This window comes from Lycium ferocissimum, chromosome 5, assembly GCF_029784015.1.
Source record: "Lycium ferocissimum isolate CSIRO_LF1 chromosome 5, AGI_CSIRO_Lferr_CH_V1, whole genome shotgun sequence".
Classification (NCBI taxonomy): Eukaryota; Viridiplantae; Streptophyta; class Magnoliopsida; order Solanales; family Solanaceae; genus Lycium; species Lycium ferocissimum.
Window position 1 is genome coordinate 22,973,328 of NC_081346.1, and position 20,651 is coordinate 22,993,978.

The following is a 20,651-nucleotide window of genomic DNA, read 5'->3' on the forward strand; positions in this document are numbered from 1 at the left end:
GCTTGTAGAACGGTTACAACTGGTAGTTTTGAAATTAATTTAAGCTACTAAAAATAAATAAATAAAAAGTAACTATTATTAATAAATAAGTTTTAGAAGTAGTTATGTCCAGTAAATTTTCCTTATATATAAGTGAGGAAGCATGGATGAACACAACTATAAAATTAGTACCACGTGCTCTATTGGTAAGACCAACAAATTTTTTATTACTTTCTATACCCTCATTCTTTTAACAAATTTCATTTGTACCTCTCTTCTTGGTGACATGTATTTTCTTGTTGATGACACGTATTTGTATGGAACAATTGGCATTCCTACATTTTTTTTCATCTGTTCCCCACTCTTTAATTTTCTTCCGTATTTTCCCATCTAATTTTGGGTAAATTTCTCCCGTAGTCATACAACTTTAAGTGTATCATGCAATTTTTTATTACATAAAAGTTATTTAATTTTAAATTTTATAACACAAATTACTTTTATATTTTATCACATAAAAGTCATCCAATTTTAAAATTTATTACACAAAGGCCATTCTTATATTTTTTTTATCACATAAAAATCATCACAATCTTCTATAATAAACATGTGAAATTTATCTTTTAGTTAACTTGGCTAACGCTGGATGACTTTTATATCACAAAAAATAAAATAAAATAAATTTGTGTGATAAAGGTGGATAACTTTTATGTGATAAAAATAGAAAATAATTTTTATGTGATAAACTTTAAAGTTGAATGACTTTATGTAATTAAAAAAAAAATGTTTTTTTGTGTGATAAACTTTAGATGATTTTTATATAACAAAAATAGAAAAATAGTTTTTGCGTTTACAAACTCAAAGTTGGATGAGACTACCCATAAAACTTACCTCACTTGTATTCTGCTACCCGTACAGAATCTCAATCTTCTTCTCCTCCCATCATAGAAGCTCATAATTCAATCAACTTGCAATATGTAGAAACTTTTTATCCTCTCGATTCATTTCTAATTTACACAAGTGTAATCTATAAGCTTAAGGTTAAGTAGTCAAGCTTGCAGTTTGTAGAAATTCCTCTTCTGTACAAATTCAGCCTGCATTGCTTAAAAGTGACAGAGTTTTCTGGGAGAACATTTGGAGATTTGAGAGGGGCATAGTCCTATGCATGTTGTTTTAGGGATTTAGTTCTATCTATTCATCTTTCATTGGTGTTCGCCGCTTTATGAGTGACTAATACAGAAGTTTCCAAATTTTCTTATGTCTATTCTATAATTTCTGTGTCTTTGGCTTTTGTGTTAACCAATTACAAGAAAAAAAGTAAGTCTCCAACTTGAACAATTATTTTCTCTTTCTCTTATCCGTCATATGCGTTTGTTTTGTTACTTTTGGTCTTGAAATTCATTTCAAAATTTCTATATTTTGGTTCCGATCGTACGTGGATATTTAAATTTAGTTTTCCTCACTTAGTGTAAGTATAATTAAACTGAGGGTATATCAAAAAATCAAATTAGCCATGTGTTGGGCCCGTGCATCACAAGGGTATCTTTTATTATAAAAGCATGAATATAAATGTTGGTTGACCAAAATATCCTTCAAATATTGAACGACTTTTATATCCTTAGTAAGTTTTAATCCTAATTCTTATTGAACATGCTTCTTAAACATAATCTAATTAACTTGCTCAACATAAAGTAGGAAAAGTAGGAATAATATCTACTATTAGTTACACACGTTAGGAGTACATTCCTATTACTGTTGAACTTTAATCATGTCATACAAACTACTTTTTTGAAGTTTGAAACCAAAAAAATTTCTTCATTAACCAGATAGATATCACAAACCCTTCAAAATACTCAATATAGAGACGAAAAATATTTTTCGACTTATTTTTTGAACTTCACGTACTCTTCATCTTCAAAAATATGGTATTTTATCTTCACATCATAAAATCTTGATTTTCTATTTGGAATCTCGATCAAAGTTCACTCCTCTAATGTTCTCTTTAACATGTTTCGGATTTTTAAGAAATAAAGTAATGCAACACATCTTCAGTTTCTTCTTCCTCTTCTTCTTCTTTCTCGGTGTAGGCATGGGCGGAGCTAGGGTATCAGAAGAAGGTTCATCCGCAACCCCTTTGTCAAAAGATCACATTGTATATGTAAGGTCAAAATTATTTTTTATTGACATAAAGTAATGGGGCTAATTCACATTTTGCTGGTATTTTATATCAAATTGTATTTGTTAAATCCCAAAGCATAGAGATATTATTTTTTTGAAATATTTTTCGTGAAAATAACTCTTAATTCTTTAACGAAATAACGTAATGTGTATATATACTTTACTTTCTTTTCTCTTTTCCATATATACATGATATGTCCTTAATGCACGTTTGTTTGTATTTTTGTATCCTGATCATATTGTGATATTCCAAATCATAGGGATATTAATTAAATATATGATGTCAATTTAAACAGTTTTGTTCTCCCAACTTTTAGATGTTGATAGGTCATTTGAGAGTGTAGGATTCGAGGTACTTTGGAATGAAATGTATGGTTTCTCGACTTCTATAATAATATTTAAGTTGTAAAATTGAAGTACACTACGTGTAGAATTAATTTGCAAAGTGTATTTGATGCAACGGCTACATCTAGCATTAAACTCAACAGGATTGAAATGACTGCATAACAATGATTTTAAGGACCAAAACTTTCTGTAATTAAGTTGTTAGTTAATATGCAAATTCCCTTTAGATTAATATCTAATTATAATTCTGATATTTTATGAAGAGTCTTTTGATTAAAAACACTTGCTAATAATTGACTTGGTATTAACGTGCGAGGCACGTTCGTAGAAACTAGTAATCATACAAAACATCGAAGCATTCTTCTTTTGTCTTTTCCAAGATACTGAATCTAATGTCCATATACGTAGTATTAGGTATTGTGATTAATGAATATACCTCAGGGAGCTTGCATGTCATCATTATTCTATGTATTACTCCCTTCGGATCAAAAACAGAGTTCACTTAGCTTTTTTTTCTTGAGTCAAAAAGCGTGTTCATTTATTAAATCAAGAAAGAATTAACCTTGTTTTTCAGATTTGCCCCTATTAAGTGCTATGTGATCAAATCTCAATACCTATTTAATAGGGGTAGTTTTGTCAAATCACCTATTTTTTTCTACGAGTTAGTATTTTCTTAAGGGGTATGCAAATGGCTAAGTGGATACTTAGTATTTTCTTAAGGGGTGTGCAAATGGCTAAGTGAACACTCTTTTTAATCCGGAGAAAGTATTAATTAGCTAAACATAATAAAGTTATAAATAAATTTCGTTATTAGATATATATATATATATATATATATATATATATATATATATATATATATATATATATATATATATATATATAGAGGGCATCTATCCATTTTCTTTTAATTTGATGTTCTTGCAACAGACTAGATTTGCATTTTGTAGATATACTTCATGAAGTTTAATTGAAGCAAAAGTATCTGCAGAAAGAATCAAAAAACACATACATGCAGAGCTATATACAATAGCTTCTCATCCTAAGGTAGGAGAAAAAAAAAAAGTGTTTCCCAGAAAACAAGTGAAGAGTGTTTGGTAGCGAGGAAATCCAATTTTTCAAAAAATCAAGAGTAACTTTGCGAATTCATTATTTTTCATGTTTGGTTAGTCAAAAATTTTGAAACCGATACCTTATAGACTTATTAAAAATATAATCTCATTTCTTTAAAAAAACAAGTGAAGAAATGGAATTTTATTGATGTGCTCCACGTAACTTTACATAAGTACATCAGATTACCACGTTGTTTCCCATCCTCACCCTCCAACACACCTCACCCAACCCACCCTAGTAGTATCCTCCCCCCACCACCTCCACGCATATATGCCTAGATCTGATATATATATATATATATATATATATATATTACCAAACACAAGAAAATAAGTTAGAAAACCACATGTCTTTTAAAAATATTTTTTAAAGAAAATATCTTTTATAAAAAGTATTCCCTCCGTTCACTTTTACTTGTCCATTTTTAACTTCGCATGCCCCTTAAAATTATAAATTAAATATGTATTTTACTATAATACTCATATTAATTAGTGTATAGTCTCATTAAACTTGGAGAATGATTTGAAAATAATTAATTAATGTTAAGGATAAAATAAGAAAAAAAGTTTGTCTTTCCTTGATATGCTAAAGTGGACAAGTATAAAAGTGAAAATTTATTTTTAGTATAATGAATAAGTAAAAGTGAATGGAGGGATCATTTTCCTTCACCACCTAACACACCTATAATGGAACTAGCAAACTACATCAATAGCTTCACGCAGGTGATGCATCATGGGAAGATCTTGCTTCAGCCCAACATGATTAATTTGGTTACTCACTTTATCTTGTTTAGTCTTTTTTTGAAATATATTCTCGAAAAGTTAGCATGTAAGGATTCAATATTGTGTGAGAACTTGAAGTGATTCTCCTTATGAGTCTCCATATTTGGTTTCTTTTCCTCTTATTTTTTTCTCTTAATTTCTCAATTATTCTTAAAATTTGTCTTATTTTGGTTATGTCCGGTTTTTTTTTTTTTTTTTTTTAATTTATATTTAGTAAGTTGACAATTCAAATATCCTATATGTCAAGTTTATAATCACAAAATTCAAAAGATATTTTATTATATTATACACTTTTTTAACTTAGAACCACAAGATTCAAAAGTTTATCTTTATTTCTTAAACTCCATGTCTAGTCAAACTTAGACACTTAAATTGAGACAAAGGAAGTATATGCCAAATGAAGAAAATGAAAAGACAATTGAGACAACGGTTCCTTTTCCCACAACGTTAGATCTAATTAACAAAGAAATTTGTAGAATAAACTCACCAAAATTAATAGCAAAACTTTAATTTAAACAAGAAAAATTAAAAGAAAATCTCAGATTCATAGTACCAACTATATGAACGACCAAGCAGCTCAGAGAAAAATCAGATCGAGCGAGTGAAGACCGGAGAAGTAGAAGAAAGGTTGAGAGGCCACCGAAATAGTGAAGAAGAAAGCGCATTACTCAAGAATATAACTTTAGTTAGTCTTTTGTGGCAATTTGTTCTTTTGTATTTTGTAAAGGATACGCGCGATTCTCCTTAGTGAGTCTTTGCCATATATTTTGTTTCTTTTCCTTTTATTTTTCCCTTAATTTCTTAATTGTTGTTAAAATTTATCTTATTTTGGTTATGTCCGCCTCTTTTTATATTTAGTAAGTTGACAATTCAAATATCGTACATGTCAAGTTTATAATCACAAGATTCAAAGGATATTTTATTATACTATACACATTTTTAATTTAGAACCCCAAGATTTAAAAGTTTATCTTTATTTCTTAAACTCCGTGTCTAGTCAAACTTAGACACTTAAATTGAGACATTAAACTTGGAGAATGATTTGAAAATAATTAATTAATGTTAAGGGAGATATATATGCCAAATGAAGGAAATGAAAGGGACAATCGAAGACTAATAACGCGAGTGTGATGACACTTGATTAATTTAGCTTTGGGACTTAAAAAGTAAACGCACAAAAAGTAGAATTAATGTTAAACTTTTGAAATGTACACATGTTAGTCCCTGTTTAGATTATAATATCATGTGCTTTCTATAATAGAGTAAAATGAAGGGTAGAAGTAAAGAAATATGATAACGTAAAAGTGGAATACACGTGTACAGAGAATAGGTGACAAATCAAGTAGTAGTACTTGTTAAATGAAGTGGACCCACAATTGAAAAAATTGAGACTTTTTATATTTAGTAAGAGTATATGCAAGTTTAAATGAAGGAAATGAAATGACAGATTGAGACATTAATCGCGACACGTGGGGACTTAAAAAGTAAACGCACAAAAAGTAGAATTAATGTTAAACTTTTGAAATGTACACATGTTAGTCCCTGTTTAGATTATAATATCATGTGCTTTCTATAATAGAGTAATAAAGGGTAGAAGTAAAGAAATATGATAACGTAAAAGTAGAATACACGAAAAAATTGTACAAATGAAGGAGAATGGGACAAACCAACGTGGGGTAGTAGTTAAACTTGTTAAAAACGGATGATCCAAAAAGGGGAAGGGGGGGGGGAAAAGGAATCAAATACAATTGAAATAAGTAGAAATTTAGTGTACAATTCAGATAATCTTTTGTACAATTTACCAAGGTTGTGTTCGGCCTCCTTTGCCCCTTACGTATAATAGAAAAATGAAAAACGAAATAAAGTTAAACACACTAGTTTTCTATACTGAAGCATGTCTCAAAGTAACTATTACACTGCATAACTTTATCTTGTAATACGAGAACAACGGATTAATTAGAGCTTCTTGATGCATAGGAAAAAGTGACCAAGATATCTATGTGGTCCACAGAGATATCAATTTCAATGGGAAACAAGTAAAACTAAAGTCATATTTTGACAAATTCAGCCAATTGAGTCATGTATGTGTGTGTGTACACACAGACACAAGTTGATATCTAAGTGGATCATTAGTTTATAACTTACCCCTGCCCCATGTTGTCTTTTAAAAATAACAATTCTTATTAACTTACGCATTAAATTTTCTATGTATTCCCAAGTTGGAAATCATGAATGCTCCCTCCGTTCACTTTTATTTGTCCACTATATTAAAAATAAATTTTCACTTTTACTTGTTCACTTTAGCATATCAAGGATAGATAAACTTTTTTTTCTTGTATTACTCTTAACGTTAATTACTCATTTCTAAATCATTCTCCAAGTTCAATGAGACTATGCACTAGTTAATATGGATATTATTAGGGGTGTACAAAGTAAACCGACAAATCGCACCAAATCGATAAACTGAGTCAAACCGAGAAAAAAAAACCCGACTAATGGTTTGGTTTGATTTGGTTTGGTGTTGAAAAAAAAACCCGACCATAATTGGTTTGGTTTGGTTTTAGCTAAAAAAAGTCAAACTGAACCAAAACAACCCGACATTATATGTATTTAATTTTTAAAATATTTTATAGATAAAAATATTTATTTGTAATGTAATTTATAAATATTTCTTAAATTTTTTCATAGTTTTTTATCTATTATCATATTATTCAAGCTTAAAATTAGGATTTTGAATGTGAATAAGTTTTATATCCTATGGATGTTAGTAACTCATATAAAGTCCAAACCAAAACCAACTCAACACTAATACTAACAAAAGAAATTCAATTTATCACTAGGAATGAGAATAATGTTGGATATCTATTCTTTAGCTTTGCATAATTAGTTTAGAGAGTGAAAATACATAACTTAAGTTTTTTTTTTCTTGTCATGTAATTAATACTCATTAGCCGTACTTATTTTAGCATGACCTAATATTTTTAGATTGTGGTCCTTTTCTTTATGGCTTATTAATTAACAATATTTATTTTAACCAATTTTATTATCTTTTGTTGAATATTTTAATACAATGTCTTCACTCTTCTCACATTTGTGTTATTCTTATGAAACACCTTAATTACATAGTTGTATCTTACTAGGACTAAAGAAATATTTGAAGTAAAAGTTATATGTTTTGTATCAAGACTATTCTGGAAAAAAACCCAAATAATCCGAGAAAACCCGAGGTTGAAAAACCCGGATTTTATTGATTTGGTTTGGTGTATAAATTTAAAAACCGGATGCAATTGGTTTGGTATAGTGTTTAAAAAATCCGAACAAACCCAGTCCATGTACACCCCTAGATATTATAGTAAAATACATACTTCATTTATTAATTCTTAAGAGACGTGTAAAGTCAAAAGTGGACAAGTAACAGTCAAGTTTTTTGTTTTAAAAAAAAAAAAAAAAAGACAAGAAGTAGACTGCCCAAAAAATAAAAATCAAACCTTCCTGGCCGGTTAACCTAACTATTTGTATGGTATTAGGGTTGGTAAAATGGCTAAAAACAAATAAGTGACCATTCAATCTGAATTAGACATGGGTTGGATAACCCACTTTTTTTAAAATGGATCAAATATGGATATTATTCACTAAATATGGATATCCATATTATCAACCAATTTATCTACTTGATATTTTAATTTTCATGAGTTCTTGTTTTCTGGGAGATCTAAACTTGTTTTGACTTTTAGTTTATGTTCTCACTTGACTATTCCTGAAATCACGAATGATATGAATATCCATGTCATCCATCACTTAACCCCTTCTTTATCCATGGTAAATATGGACGAGTAGAATATTTTATCTGTTTTTGTTCCCGTTTTCGATCGACACATATTCAATCCGATCGACTCGTTTGCCACTCCTACGTTTGGATCAACAGTTTATTTATTACTATTTATTAATAACCACACTAATAAGCATGTGATTCACTAGCATATATCTAGTCTAATAAAAAAAGTCACTCAGCCAACACTAGAAAGTATATACTGCAAGTGTTAAAGTATTATAAGCGCTAAAATAATGAAATTAGGAGCCTGTTTGGATGGGCTTAAAATAAGCGAAACATAAGTTTGAAAACGATTTTATAAGCAAAAAAAAAAAAAAAGTTGGGGTAAAGGCTAACTTATTTTTTTGGCTTATGCCTATTTTCGGCTTATAAAAGTTTGCTTTAGATAAGTTAAGCCAAATGGGTCCAATTATTTTTTTGGGCTTATTTTATGCACAAAATGACTTTAAGCTGACCAGCCAAACACTCAAAAAAGCTAAAAACAGCTTATAAGCAACTTATAAGCCAATCCAAATGGGCTCTAGGTATAAATCAGAACAAGTGGTGAGTCAAAGGAAGATCATATTTGTATATTCCCTCCTTTCACTTTTACTTGTCCACTTTTGACTTTGCACGTCGGTTAAGAATTAATAAATGAAGTATGTATTTTACTATAATACCCATGTTAATTGGTGTATAGTCTCATTGAACTTGGAGAATGATTTGAAAATGAATAATTAATATTAAAGGTAAAATAAGAAAAAAAAAATTGTCTTTTCTTGATATGCTAAAGTGAATAAGCAAAAGTGAAAATTTATTTTTAATACAGTGAACAAGTAAAAATAAACGGAGGGAGTATATTTCAATCTTCATTTTGCATCTAGTTTGTCCTATTTGGTTTCCTTTTCAAGAGGTTGCTATCTAAGCTCCAATATTCAAACCAGCAACCCAAGTGAATAAATGCATTTACATGCCAATTGCCACCCGCTGATAAGTCTTTAAGTTTCAGCGCTAAGCAACATCTTTTTTTCTGGTCCAGGTGACTCTTCCACTCTTTCCTATAGATGTTCATTTTCTTCACTTATAGTATGCTCCATTAATTTGCATTGAAATATCACTTGCTAGCTACTTACCTATAACTTTTATCTATCCACTTACTCATTTTCTCATCACGTTGCACAAGATTTTGTCTCTCGTATGCCATCTAACGTTTGTTAGCATCTTTTTCATTTCAGGGATATTCAGTTACTAACGTTCTGTGTATTAGTAACATTTTGAGCATACAAAAAGATTAAAGAATGGCTATGGCGTCGATCGAGAGAGTGATTCTTGGTTCAATTGCCTTTGCTATTTTTTGGGTATTGGCAGTTTTTCCGGCTGTCCCATTTATGCCTATTGGAAGGACTGCAGGGTCACTACTTGGTGCTAATCTTATGGTAATATTTCGAGTATTGACTCCCGATGAGGCATATGCTGCTATCGATCTTCCAATTTTAGGCCTTCTCTTTGGAACAATGGTTGTCAGCATCTATCTGGAAAGAGCAGACATGTTTAAGTACTTGGGAAAATTGTTAGCATGGAAAAGCATGGGGACCAAGGATTTACTTTGTAGAATCTGTTTGATATCTGCAATTTCGAGTGCCTTTTTCACCAATGATACTTCTTGTGTTGTGTTAACTGAGTTTGTACTAAAAATTGCTAGGCAACAAAATCTACCACCCCATCCGTTCCTTTTAGCTCTTGCATCAAGTGCAAATATTGGATCTTCAGCAACACCTATTGGGAATCCTCAGAATTTAGTAATAGCAGTACTGAGCAAGATTACTTTTGGGAGTTTTTTATTTGGTATATTTCCTGCAATGCTTGTTGGAGTTTTTGTTAATGCTCTATTGTTGCTTGGCATGTATTGGAAGGTGTTGTCTGTTCAGAAAGATGTCGAAAATGTTGAAATAGAATTAGTTTCGGATGAAGAAGTAGTCTCTCATCGGTTTTCACCAGCAACAATGTCATATGTCGTTAATTCGTTAAATTCTCCGGAACAGTTTTCGGTAGATCCAGTTAATACAAATGGTCAAATAAATCATGCTGACACATTTAAGAATCATGGAAATTTTAGTGAAAATGAAATCAAGAAGGATCCAAACAGGGAATTTTATTCTTCCAGGAATTCCAATGCCTCTACAGAAGCACCTGTTGATGGGTGTGAAGATCACAATTTCACATCTTATGAGGAAAAGCAGAATTTTGCTGATAAATGGAAAAGATTGTTATGGAAAATATGTGTTTATCTTGTTACAATTGGGATGTTGATATCTTTGTTGATGGGTCTGAATATGTCATGGACTGCTATTACAGCAGCACTTGCTCTTGTGGTTCTTGATTTCAAAGATGCTAGAGAATGCTTAGAAAAGGTATTTTGGGCCTGTATTTTTGTTTCTTCGTGTCGTGATGTCAAGTTCAACAATAGCATTTTTCACCTAGTATTTATCTTGAGTTCCAACTTCTATACGGTAAGGCCATCTAAAAGATAACTACAGGTAACATATGGAATTAGTAACTTGGATAAAAGACATGTTACCGGTTAGGACAAGTTAAAATACACTGATAGCATAAATAAAGTTAAAATTAATTTACATGACTCCTATTGACTTTTGAGGCAAAAGTAAATCTTGTTCATTCTGCTGTTTCAACTTGTACAGGTGTCCTATTCACTGTTGATATTCTTCTGTGGTATGTTTATCACAGTTGATGGCTTTAACAGAACAGGGATTCCAAGTGCTTTCTGGGATTTTATGGAACCTTATGCCAAGATAGACCATGCTGGTGGGATAGCAGTTCTTGCTGTTGTCATACTTGTCCTCTCAAATTTGGCTTCTAATGTGCCTACTGGTTTGTCACTCTGAACCCCAATATTACTAATTTACTAGTATATATCTTCTTTCTTGTCATTCTCTCTTACTCTCATGTCATCTACTATCTGCTTGATAAGATAAAATTGTTAGCGGCTTAGCATCTACAATAGACAGTAATGGTGCTCTGAGAGAGCCAATAGGGAACAAAAATACGAAGAGAGATTCAGTACTGCCTATGCCTTCACAAAATATTTTGAACAGAATGATGCACATATCAAATTTGCCAACCTAGAAATTTGCTGTACATTGGACTAGTTGACTTTGAGCTGAAATCTCACACTCTATGAATTGTTTTTTGAAAAAGGTAATTCTATGGGATCAACCAGCTCTCTTCTTCTCTGGTATTAGTAGTTTTCGCTGATTTTAGTTTAGTCGAGAACCATGGCACTAAATTAACCAATTAACCCCCTTTTTATAAGCAGTGTTTTAAAATGCAGTTTCAAGACTCGCCCCGGGGCGAGGAGAGGCACTGGCAAAATGCCTCGGGGCTTACGTGCGGGGCTTAGTTCTTGTGAGGTTTATGCCTTAAGCGCCCGATTGTACGCCCTAAACACATCTAACGCCCAACGCTTGGGGCTCGACTAACAGTTCTTACATAAATTATATGTTAAATTCCTTAATTATAATCGTTGACTCTCATAATTCTTTAACAAATGAATGATACATAATAGTTTTTCATCCATATAAATAAGAAGATTGAATGTAACTCAAATAACAAATAGTAGTATTGCATATTTATTATTTGAGAATATCGTGCGGGTGAATATCACTTAATATTTCTTTTAAAAGTACAGAGCCTGATTTGTACATTTCCACTTGTCATTAGTTTTTTGTCCTATATATCAAAAATATCATATTTAATATTTCGCTAAAGTAATTTTAATTTTATTCATGAAGGAGTTATGTTTTAATTATAATACTGATAAAGTTTATTGATATAAAATGAACAGTATGATAGTGTAGGAAATCAATCCGTAATCTGTATTGATGTATGAAAGTCCTTATATACAAAGTAGGTATAATGATACTAGGCTAAATTATAGGACCTAATTACAATACATAGGAAGGAATATTTACATAAGGAAGGGAATATTTACAATATTTACATAGTCTATCACACCCCCGCGGTCGAAGCGGGAGGTTGTCGTACGCTTAGGCTGGCTCCCGAAATCATCAAATAGCACGCGCGGAAGACCTTTAGTGAAGATATGCGATGCGGTAACGGGACGGGACGTGAAGAACACGAAGCTTCTCCACGGGCAACTTTCTCGCGTACGAAATGTATGTCCATCTCAATATGTTTAGTGCGTTGGTGCTGAACCGGATTACACGATAGGTATATGGCACTAACGTTATCACAATAAACCAATGTGCTGTCCCAGGATGGGACGGCGGAGCTCGAAGAAGGTTGCGAAGCCAACGGGACTCGAGACGACATTGGCGACGCCACGATATTCGGCTTCGGCCTCGACTTGGACAAGGTAGGTTGCCGTTTGGTCGACCATGAGAGGAGGTTATCTCCGAGGAAGACACGATAACCGAAGTTGATCGGCGAGTGTACGGACAACCGCCCCAAATCCGCATACGTATAAGAGACGAGAGGCGATGGAGGATTTGTACGGATGGAGACCAAACTCGATAGTACCTTGAACGTGTCGGATTACGCGTTTAAGAGCATGCATATGGGCAACCTTAGGATCGTGCATGTGAAGGCATACTTGTTGAACGCGTAGGAGATGTCTGGTCTTGTGAATGTAAGTGCGTAAAGCGGCGCCAACTTACGATATTGGGTGGGATCGTAAGGAGGCCGGCGCGGCAAAGTTTGGAGTTGGTGTCGATAGGTGTACGGCGGGCTTACAGGCGATCCCGCCGCGCGCTCTATAATATCTGTTGCATAATTCTTCCGAGAGAGAAACATGCCATGTGAAGTCGGTAACGGCGATACCTATAAAATAGGCGAGGGCCCCAAATCCTTCATAGCAAATTCGGCACTAAGGAGAGACATGATGGATTTCCGGAAGGAGAGCATGCGAGGAAAATTTGTGAGAATAATATCGTCAACATATAGCGAGAATGTAAGCAATGTCGAACCTCGACAATAAATAAAGAGAGAGTGATCGGATCGGCTATGTGAAAAACCAATGGTGGAGACATACCGCAAGCGTTGGAACCGTGCACGGGGTGCTTGCTTAAGTCCGTACGACGACTTCCTCGAGACGGATTACATGATGGGGATGCTTGGGATCCTTAAACCCAATAGGCTGATGCATATAAACCGTCTCGTTAAGATTACCAGGTGTAGGAAAGCATTCTTGACGTCCAAGTGATGAATGGGCCAAGAGTGTGCAAGTGCAAATGCTCAAGATAGTGCGAATAGTAGGCGGTTTGACAACGGACTGAAAGTCTCGTCGCAATCAACTCCAACCGTTGAGACACTTTGCCATCACGGACAAGACGGGCTTTGTGCCGCTCGAAAAGAACCGTCGAGATTTCTTTTTATGACGAAAAATCCACATAGAGCAATAAGATTCACATCGGGGGGACGTGGAACCAACTCCCACGTCTTATTATTAATTAGGCATTATATTCGTCAACCATGGCACTTTCCAATTGTGGTCATTTAGAGCAACGCGCGACGAGATTTCGCGGGATAGGCGAGATGGAGAGAAGGTGGAAGTATTTAAGTTGAACGGTTGTTTGGGTTTGAAGATCCGCGTTGGCTTCTAGTAATCATGCGGGAGGGCTGGCACGGGCGATGACGGGTGGGGCGGTGGGGGTTGGGGCTGGCGGGCAACGACGGGTGGGGCGGTGGGGTTGAGGGGCTGGCACCGGGCGATCACGGGCGGGCGACGGTGGGAGGGGGGCTGGCCGGTCCGTGGCCTTTGGAGCGGCCGGCGGGTGAGGGTGGACCGAAGGAACGACGGGAGAGTAGGTGGAGACGAGAAAATGCAAGGTATACGGGGAAATTCCATGGTCAAAAATTCATAGGAAGATGGGGTGGGGGAGTGCAATTTGGAGAAGGGAAATTGAGTTTCGTCAAAGAGGACATCGTGAGATGATGATTTTGTTGGTAGACAAATCATAACACTTATATCCTATGATTCAACGGATAGCCCAAAAAAACACACGGGGTGGATCTCTTGTAACTTATGAATAGTCGTAGACGGGAAAAGAGGATAGCATAGACACTGAAAACCGGAGATGGGAATAAGAGGGGGTTCGTTGATAAAGAACTTGCGTCGGTGATTTTTGCCTAAGGACTTTGGTAGGAAGTATATTGAGGAGGTATGTGGCCATTTGGAGAGCATGATGCCAAAAAGAGGGGGGGACGGAGGAGTGGACAAGAAGAGTCACTATGTTGTTAATGGATTTAATTTTTCGTTCACTTTGCCATTTTGAGAGATGTATGGGGGCAAGAAAACCGAAAATTTATACCATTTGAGGCGCAAAAAGATTGAAAATGCCCATTTGCGAATTCCCGCCCATTGTCACATTGAATGTTTTTAATGTCTCTTTCGAATTGAGTCTGTATTAACGCCTTAAAAGATAGAAAAGTGGAATACACTTGAGACTTGTTAGAGATAGGAAAAGTCAATGAAAATTACTATAATCATCGAAAGAAAACGTAATAGCGGTGCCCATTAGAACTTAAAATAGGAGATGTCCATAAATCACTATGAATGATGTCAAACGGCATAGTAGTAAACGACAACGAATCATAAAATGGCAATTTAACATGTTTCCCAAAGGACAAGAGGTGCAAAAAGAAGTACGGGCCCTATTACATTCAATTAAGGCATTACTACGAAGAGAACTAAGGATAGCTTTTCCCGGATGGCCGAGGCGGGAATGCCACAAGCTAGGTGATGCGGCGAGGAAGGTGGATGGTGGAGTGGACCATTCTTGGCATTGAGAGGATACGATTCCCCGGTTTTCTCACGTCTCGTTAGGCGGCTCCCGGAAGTCGGTAAATCCTTCGAAGAAAACCCAAGAGGATCAAACTCATATTAGAAACATTATTATCCTTAGTGAATTTACGTACGGAAACAAGGTTTTTGATGAGTTTTGGAGCATGCAAGACATTTCGGAGACGTAATTGAGCATTAGGTGGGGGAAGGAAAGTATGACCATAACCTCGAATTGGAATAGTGCTACCGTCACCAACAATAATTCCGGAAATTATTGCTCAAATTAAAATAAGACGTGAAAGTACCTGAGTTGGCGGTCATGTGTGAAGTCGCCCGGTGTCCATGTACCCGATTGTCGTACGGTTGATGCATGGATAAGTGTGCATGGGCACTCGCGTCTGTCGGAGTGTATCCGGTAGGAGGAACGTGCATGGCATGGGCTGAGGGGCGGGGACCCGCGCCAAGAATGCCGTGCTGGCTGGCCGCCGCGACGTGGCGGAGTCGGCGCTGCCTTGTCTCGTCGGATACGGGCGGGCGGTGGGCGATGGCTTCTTTGGGGGCGGCCGAGGCGAGCCCGGTGGGTAGCCCGGCCCCGGTGGGCATCCCCGTCGGCCCGCGCGTGCGGGCGATCCCCGCTCGCGCCGCGGCCTTGCCTCCCGCGGTTGGTTGTTGTTGTTATTTTTGCCCTTGTCCGGTTAGAATTCCTGCCACGATTATTATCACGACGGTTGGCGGAATTATTGTTACCGCCAGGTGGTGGAGAGGGAGCATCATTATCAACAAGTAGAGCCGCGGGGTTGGAATCACGGGCACGTTCCTTGGCTGCCGCATCTTCGAGCTTGAGTCTGGAGCACACTTCAGAGAAAGAAGGCAAAACATCTTTCTGTTGAATGGTGGTGACAAAGTGTGCATACGTCTCCGGTAAGCCGGCGAGAAGTCGCAAGACAAACGTTGATCGGACACGGGCGACCCGACGTTGGCAGGCGGCCGTCCGTGAGAGACTTGAGCCTATTGTAATAGGCCATAACTGGCCGAAGTCGGCCATTTTTGTGGTGGTGAATTCGGTTTCAAGGTACGCGCCCGTGAGTGTTTATTATCTTGGAAAAGTTGAGCAACGCGATTCCAAGCCTTCTCGGCAACATCGTCCGCCACGAGAATAAAGGTGAGAATATCATGGGAGACGGTGGCGTATATCCATTGAAGGACCACCGCATCAAGGCATTTCCGGAGGCGGAAGGTTAGCCGCCTTTGTTGCGTCATACGTGGTGAGTTCGGCGGTGTCGGTGGGTGGTATGATGTGCTCGAGGACGAGTGAACGCGGGCTAGGACTTTGAAAAGGGTCGCCCGTTCGTGATAGTGGCGGTTTCCATGTCTAGAGTGATTGGGATTAAGGATTTCACATTCGTAACGGTTAAAGCGAGAATGGAAATTTTTGTTGTCAGCCATGGAAGGAGAAGAGAAGGAGGAAAGGGGACGGCTAGGGTTAGGGTTAGAAGAGAGAGAGAGAGAGGTGGACGGCTAGGGTTTGGAAGGAAACCTAGTACGTACCGTAGGAAATCAATCCGTAATGTTTGTATTGATGTATGAAATTCCTTATATACAAAGTAGGTATAATGATACTAGGCTAAATTATAGGACCTAATTACAATACATAAGAAAGGGAATATTTACATAAGGAAGGGAATATTTACAATATTTACATAGTCTATCAGATAGTAATATTGTTTTAAGAAATTGTGATTTTTTCATTGTTTGAAAGTTAAGATGTTAGAATTGATTTGTATTCCATAATAGCTTTTCTTTCATTTATGTTTATACTTGTAAAATTATTTTATATATAATTACAAGTTGTAAGCAGGGTGACTAGAGGGTGAGGCTAGTAAAACTTTTGCTTTAGGCCCCAAAAACTTTTACCGATGAATTTTATGATTTAAGTTTCTCTTAAATGTAAAAAGAAATACAAAATATATATCAGAAAAGAAAGAAAAAAAACTATCCATGTTTTAAGAGCAATATTTTAAAACTTTGAGCTAAACTACTCAAATCTTCATATTATTAAATAAAGTTTTTACAATAACATATTAGGTAATGTCTTTAAAACACATGTCTAATATCTTATTGACTTGAATTGATCATCACTAATATAAATACTAATGTTACTATATGAAGTCAAAGACAACAAGTATAAAAAATAAAAAAGGCAACGCTAAATTTTTCTTTTATTTTTTTAATGTAATTTTACCTATTTAAAAATATTTATTGTAATTATATTATTTTATTAAATACTAAAAATTAAATACCCATAGGGCTTACGCCTCGCTGAGGCAAATGTAAAACACCCCGCGTAACGCCTCCGCCTTTTCAAACACTGTTTATAAGTCATGGATAATTCTAGGTGATTTATTGAAACCTTCTGCTGCTTACTTTAGTATTTATCCAATAGGTGGAAAATTGATAGACCTAATAGTATTATATGATGTATGTTCTAGGAAAATAGTTTGACTTAAAAACTTTTCACCAACAAGTATTTTGGCCTCTTCTTAAAAAATTTAATAAACTCTTCATTTTCCGAATTTCATAACTTTCTTGACTTATTTTTGACACGCTTTCAACCTGTAAAATAGGTTGGCCTATACTAACCAATATTTTAAACGGACGAGTTGATCATGGAGAATTGGTCATCAGGTCAAACAACTTTAGTTGAATTTGTCACCGCTAATCACATCCATATATCATCATCCAATATATGCATGAGTTTCTGATCGATTTAATTGAGATATTAATTTGTTAATTTGGTCTTAGTTCTATTGTTGGGAGTGCGGGTAGGTGCATCAGCAGCTGCAATATCTGCAGGAAGTGAGAAGAAAGCATGGCTCATATTAGCCTGGGTCAGCACCGTAGCTGGCAACCTTTCACTATTGGGCTCAGCAGCAAACTTAATAGTATGCGAACAGGCTCGTAGAGCTCAACCATTAGGCTACAATCTCTCATTTTGGACTCATCTCAAATTCGGAGTTCCCTCTACTCTAATTGTTACAGCTATTGGCTTGACACTCATCAGAGGTTGAAATTAAATCTGTACTTAGTTGAAAATTTTCAAAAATATTATTAATGAAGTTATTAGTATCCCTTATGTATTCAGTTATTCAACAAAATGTTGTCATACTGAAATTTTGTCATCCACTCTTATGTATCCCTGAACCTGATTAGGAAATCTCCTTTTTTTTTTCTTTTTCTTTTCTTTCTTTCAGACGAAAAACAAGTGTTTGTATCTACTAACATAAGAATTTGGAACTAAGTTAACAGGGAATTCTTAATATATCTTGTATAATTTTTCCATTCAACATTGTGTTTAGTTGATTGATGGAGTGAATCCATTTTGACATGAGATAACTGGCGTTAACTAGTAAAATGAAATGTGAGTGACAAACATTTGATGCTGCAAGCTCTACTCAAATTTAGTAGGACTACGAGACAATCAATTGAGCTGATAAGATTGCTGAAATCATTTGATTAGCTAGTAACTGTGAGACGAAAAATACTTATCTATCTGGTGTTTACATCAAATAAAGCAATTTAACGCCTCCAAACTTTTGGACACATTATATGCACTAAAAAGAGACATTTCTTTGAATGAACAATTAATCTTACTAAAGAAATAGCATCCAGCTCTTGCCCCTGTTCTTCCTTCAAAAGATGTTTATTCACCCTGTGGGAATATTGTTTGGGTCACCAATGTGGGTCAGATCAGAACCTGTATATATTCCAATATATTTTTATGTAAGGCAATTGTAGAAAGGACACAATTATTAGGGAACTTTCTGAATAGTTGTTACTTCAAGAAAAATAAAAGAAGCCTCCTGACCAGGGGTATACAAAGAAAACCGACAAACAACACCAAACCGAAAAAAAAACCTGACTAGTGATTTGGTTTGGTATTGAAAAAAAAAAACCCGATCATAATTGGTTTGGTTTAACTAAAAAAAGTCAAACCAAACCAAACCAACCCAACGTTACATGTACAAATTTTAAAAAAATTATAAATAAAAACATTTATTTATAATGTAATTTATAACCATTTCTTATTTTTTTTTCATAGTTTTTGTCTTTTAACATATTATTTCAAGCTTGGACTTAGAATTTTGAATGCTCCAATAAGTTTTATAATCATTAGATGTTAGTAACTCAAATAAAGCTCAAACCAAAATCAATAAATATTAAAATAACAAAATAAATTCAATTCTAACACTAGGAATAATAATAATGTTGAATATCAATTCTTAGTTTTGCATTGGTTTAGATAGTGAATACGTAACTTAATTTAATTTTTCTTTAATATTTAGTAATGTGATTAGTACTTATTCGCCGTACTTATTTTAGCATGACTTGGTGCTTTTAAATTATGATAATTTTCATTGGCTTAGTGATTTTATTATCTTTTTTGTTGAATATTTTAGTACAATGTCATCACCCATCTCACATTTTGTATTATTTTCATAAGAAACACCTTAATTCGATAATATACTAGGACTAAAGAAATATGAAGTGCAAGTTATATATTTTGTATGAAAACTGTTGTCAATCTGTATTCAGAAAATAATCTAAAACAGAATTTGGAAAAGAGGAAACAATCTAACCCAGAATCTGAAAAGAAAGGAAAATAAATTCGAGCCCATTGAATTTACAGTGTTTCCTTAAGGAAATTATTTCTCTCAAGTACCTGAGGTTATGGAGTATATCCTCCCAGAATAGAATGAATTAACTCACCAGTGTAGCGGTACCTCAAACTCCGGTGAACGGTGAACGCAAAAGACGACAGAAATCACACAGAAAATTATTTGAAGTGTAGAAAAGAAAGAAGAAGATGATCAGAATTTTTCATCAGGAAAATCTGATGGAAATGAAGTATTTATAGCCAACAAAGTAAAAGAATGAAAATGTGTGAAGCCTTTTCCATGAAAAAGTGAAAAGGACCATTTCCCATTCACACCTATTCATAAAATCCTAACAATCCCCCACATGAATGGAGAATGGATCTATGATAAAGAAATGCACGGACAAGTGTGTGCTTTGGAAGTAAAGATTAATTGCATGTGGATACGTAGGTTTTCCTTTGAACTTTTCGTAGTGAACATATGTCGGATATACTCAGCCAATCGGTAGATTTGATATCTTTGAACCGTTGAGCTTTGGTGTATACCTAGACAACCATATGTCACACAATTAACCCTTAACCATCTTTGGTTCTCACTGTTGTGTTCGTTTCAGCCATGAACATCGCCTAGTTTCATGAGTGCGTAGAGCATGGGCTTTACCTAACATACTGGTTGAAGCGGCTTACACTTCACACTCACATAGGTGATTCCTAAATGTATCATCCTGTAGATACACTATTTGGTCATACTTGCCAAACTTAGAAACTATTAAAAAGCTTAAGCTTTATTAACTCGTTAAAAAGCCTTAATGCTTTATCCTTGTTTCTGAACATTGTCTTCATCATGAGAATAAGTTGAGTTATTTGACAATGTTGAACCGTCATTCATAACTTTGTTTGATCTCTTTGAACCTAGCTCTTGGGATCTCTAGTCTGCTAGGTAGACTTACCGTCATGATGACATGTCTTAGG

At 34.9% G+C, this 20,651-nt stretch overlaps 1 protein-coding gene across 2 annotated transcripts; it reads left to right on the forward strand.

The window, feature by feature from the left end:
* The first annotated feature begins 9,126 nt into the window (after positions 1–9,126).
* LOC132056531 (silicon efflux transporter LSI2-like) lies at positions 9,127–18,342 on the forward strand. 2 transcript variants are annotated; one of them, XM_059448773.1, is made up of 4 exons: positions 9,127–9,244; positions 9,441–10,616; positions 10,905–11,094; positions 17,828–18,342. In XM_059448773.1, the coding sequence occupies exons 2-4, from the start codon at positions 9,504–9,506 to the stop codon at positions 18,091–18,093; spliced, it is 1,569 nt and encodes a 522-aa protein (XP_059304756.1). In that variant the 5' UTR covers positions 9,127–9,244; positions 9,441–9,503; the 3' UTR covers positions 18,094–18,342. The 2 variants fall into 2 exon arrangements, with proteins under 2 accessions (XP_059304756.1, XP_059304757.1); XM_059448774.1 differs by lacking the exons at positions 9,127–9,244; positions 17,828–18,342 and adding an exon at positions 17,650–17,810 and having other exon boundaries at positions 9,251–10,616.
* Positions 18,343–20,651: the final 2,309 nt, after the last annotated feature.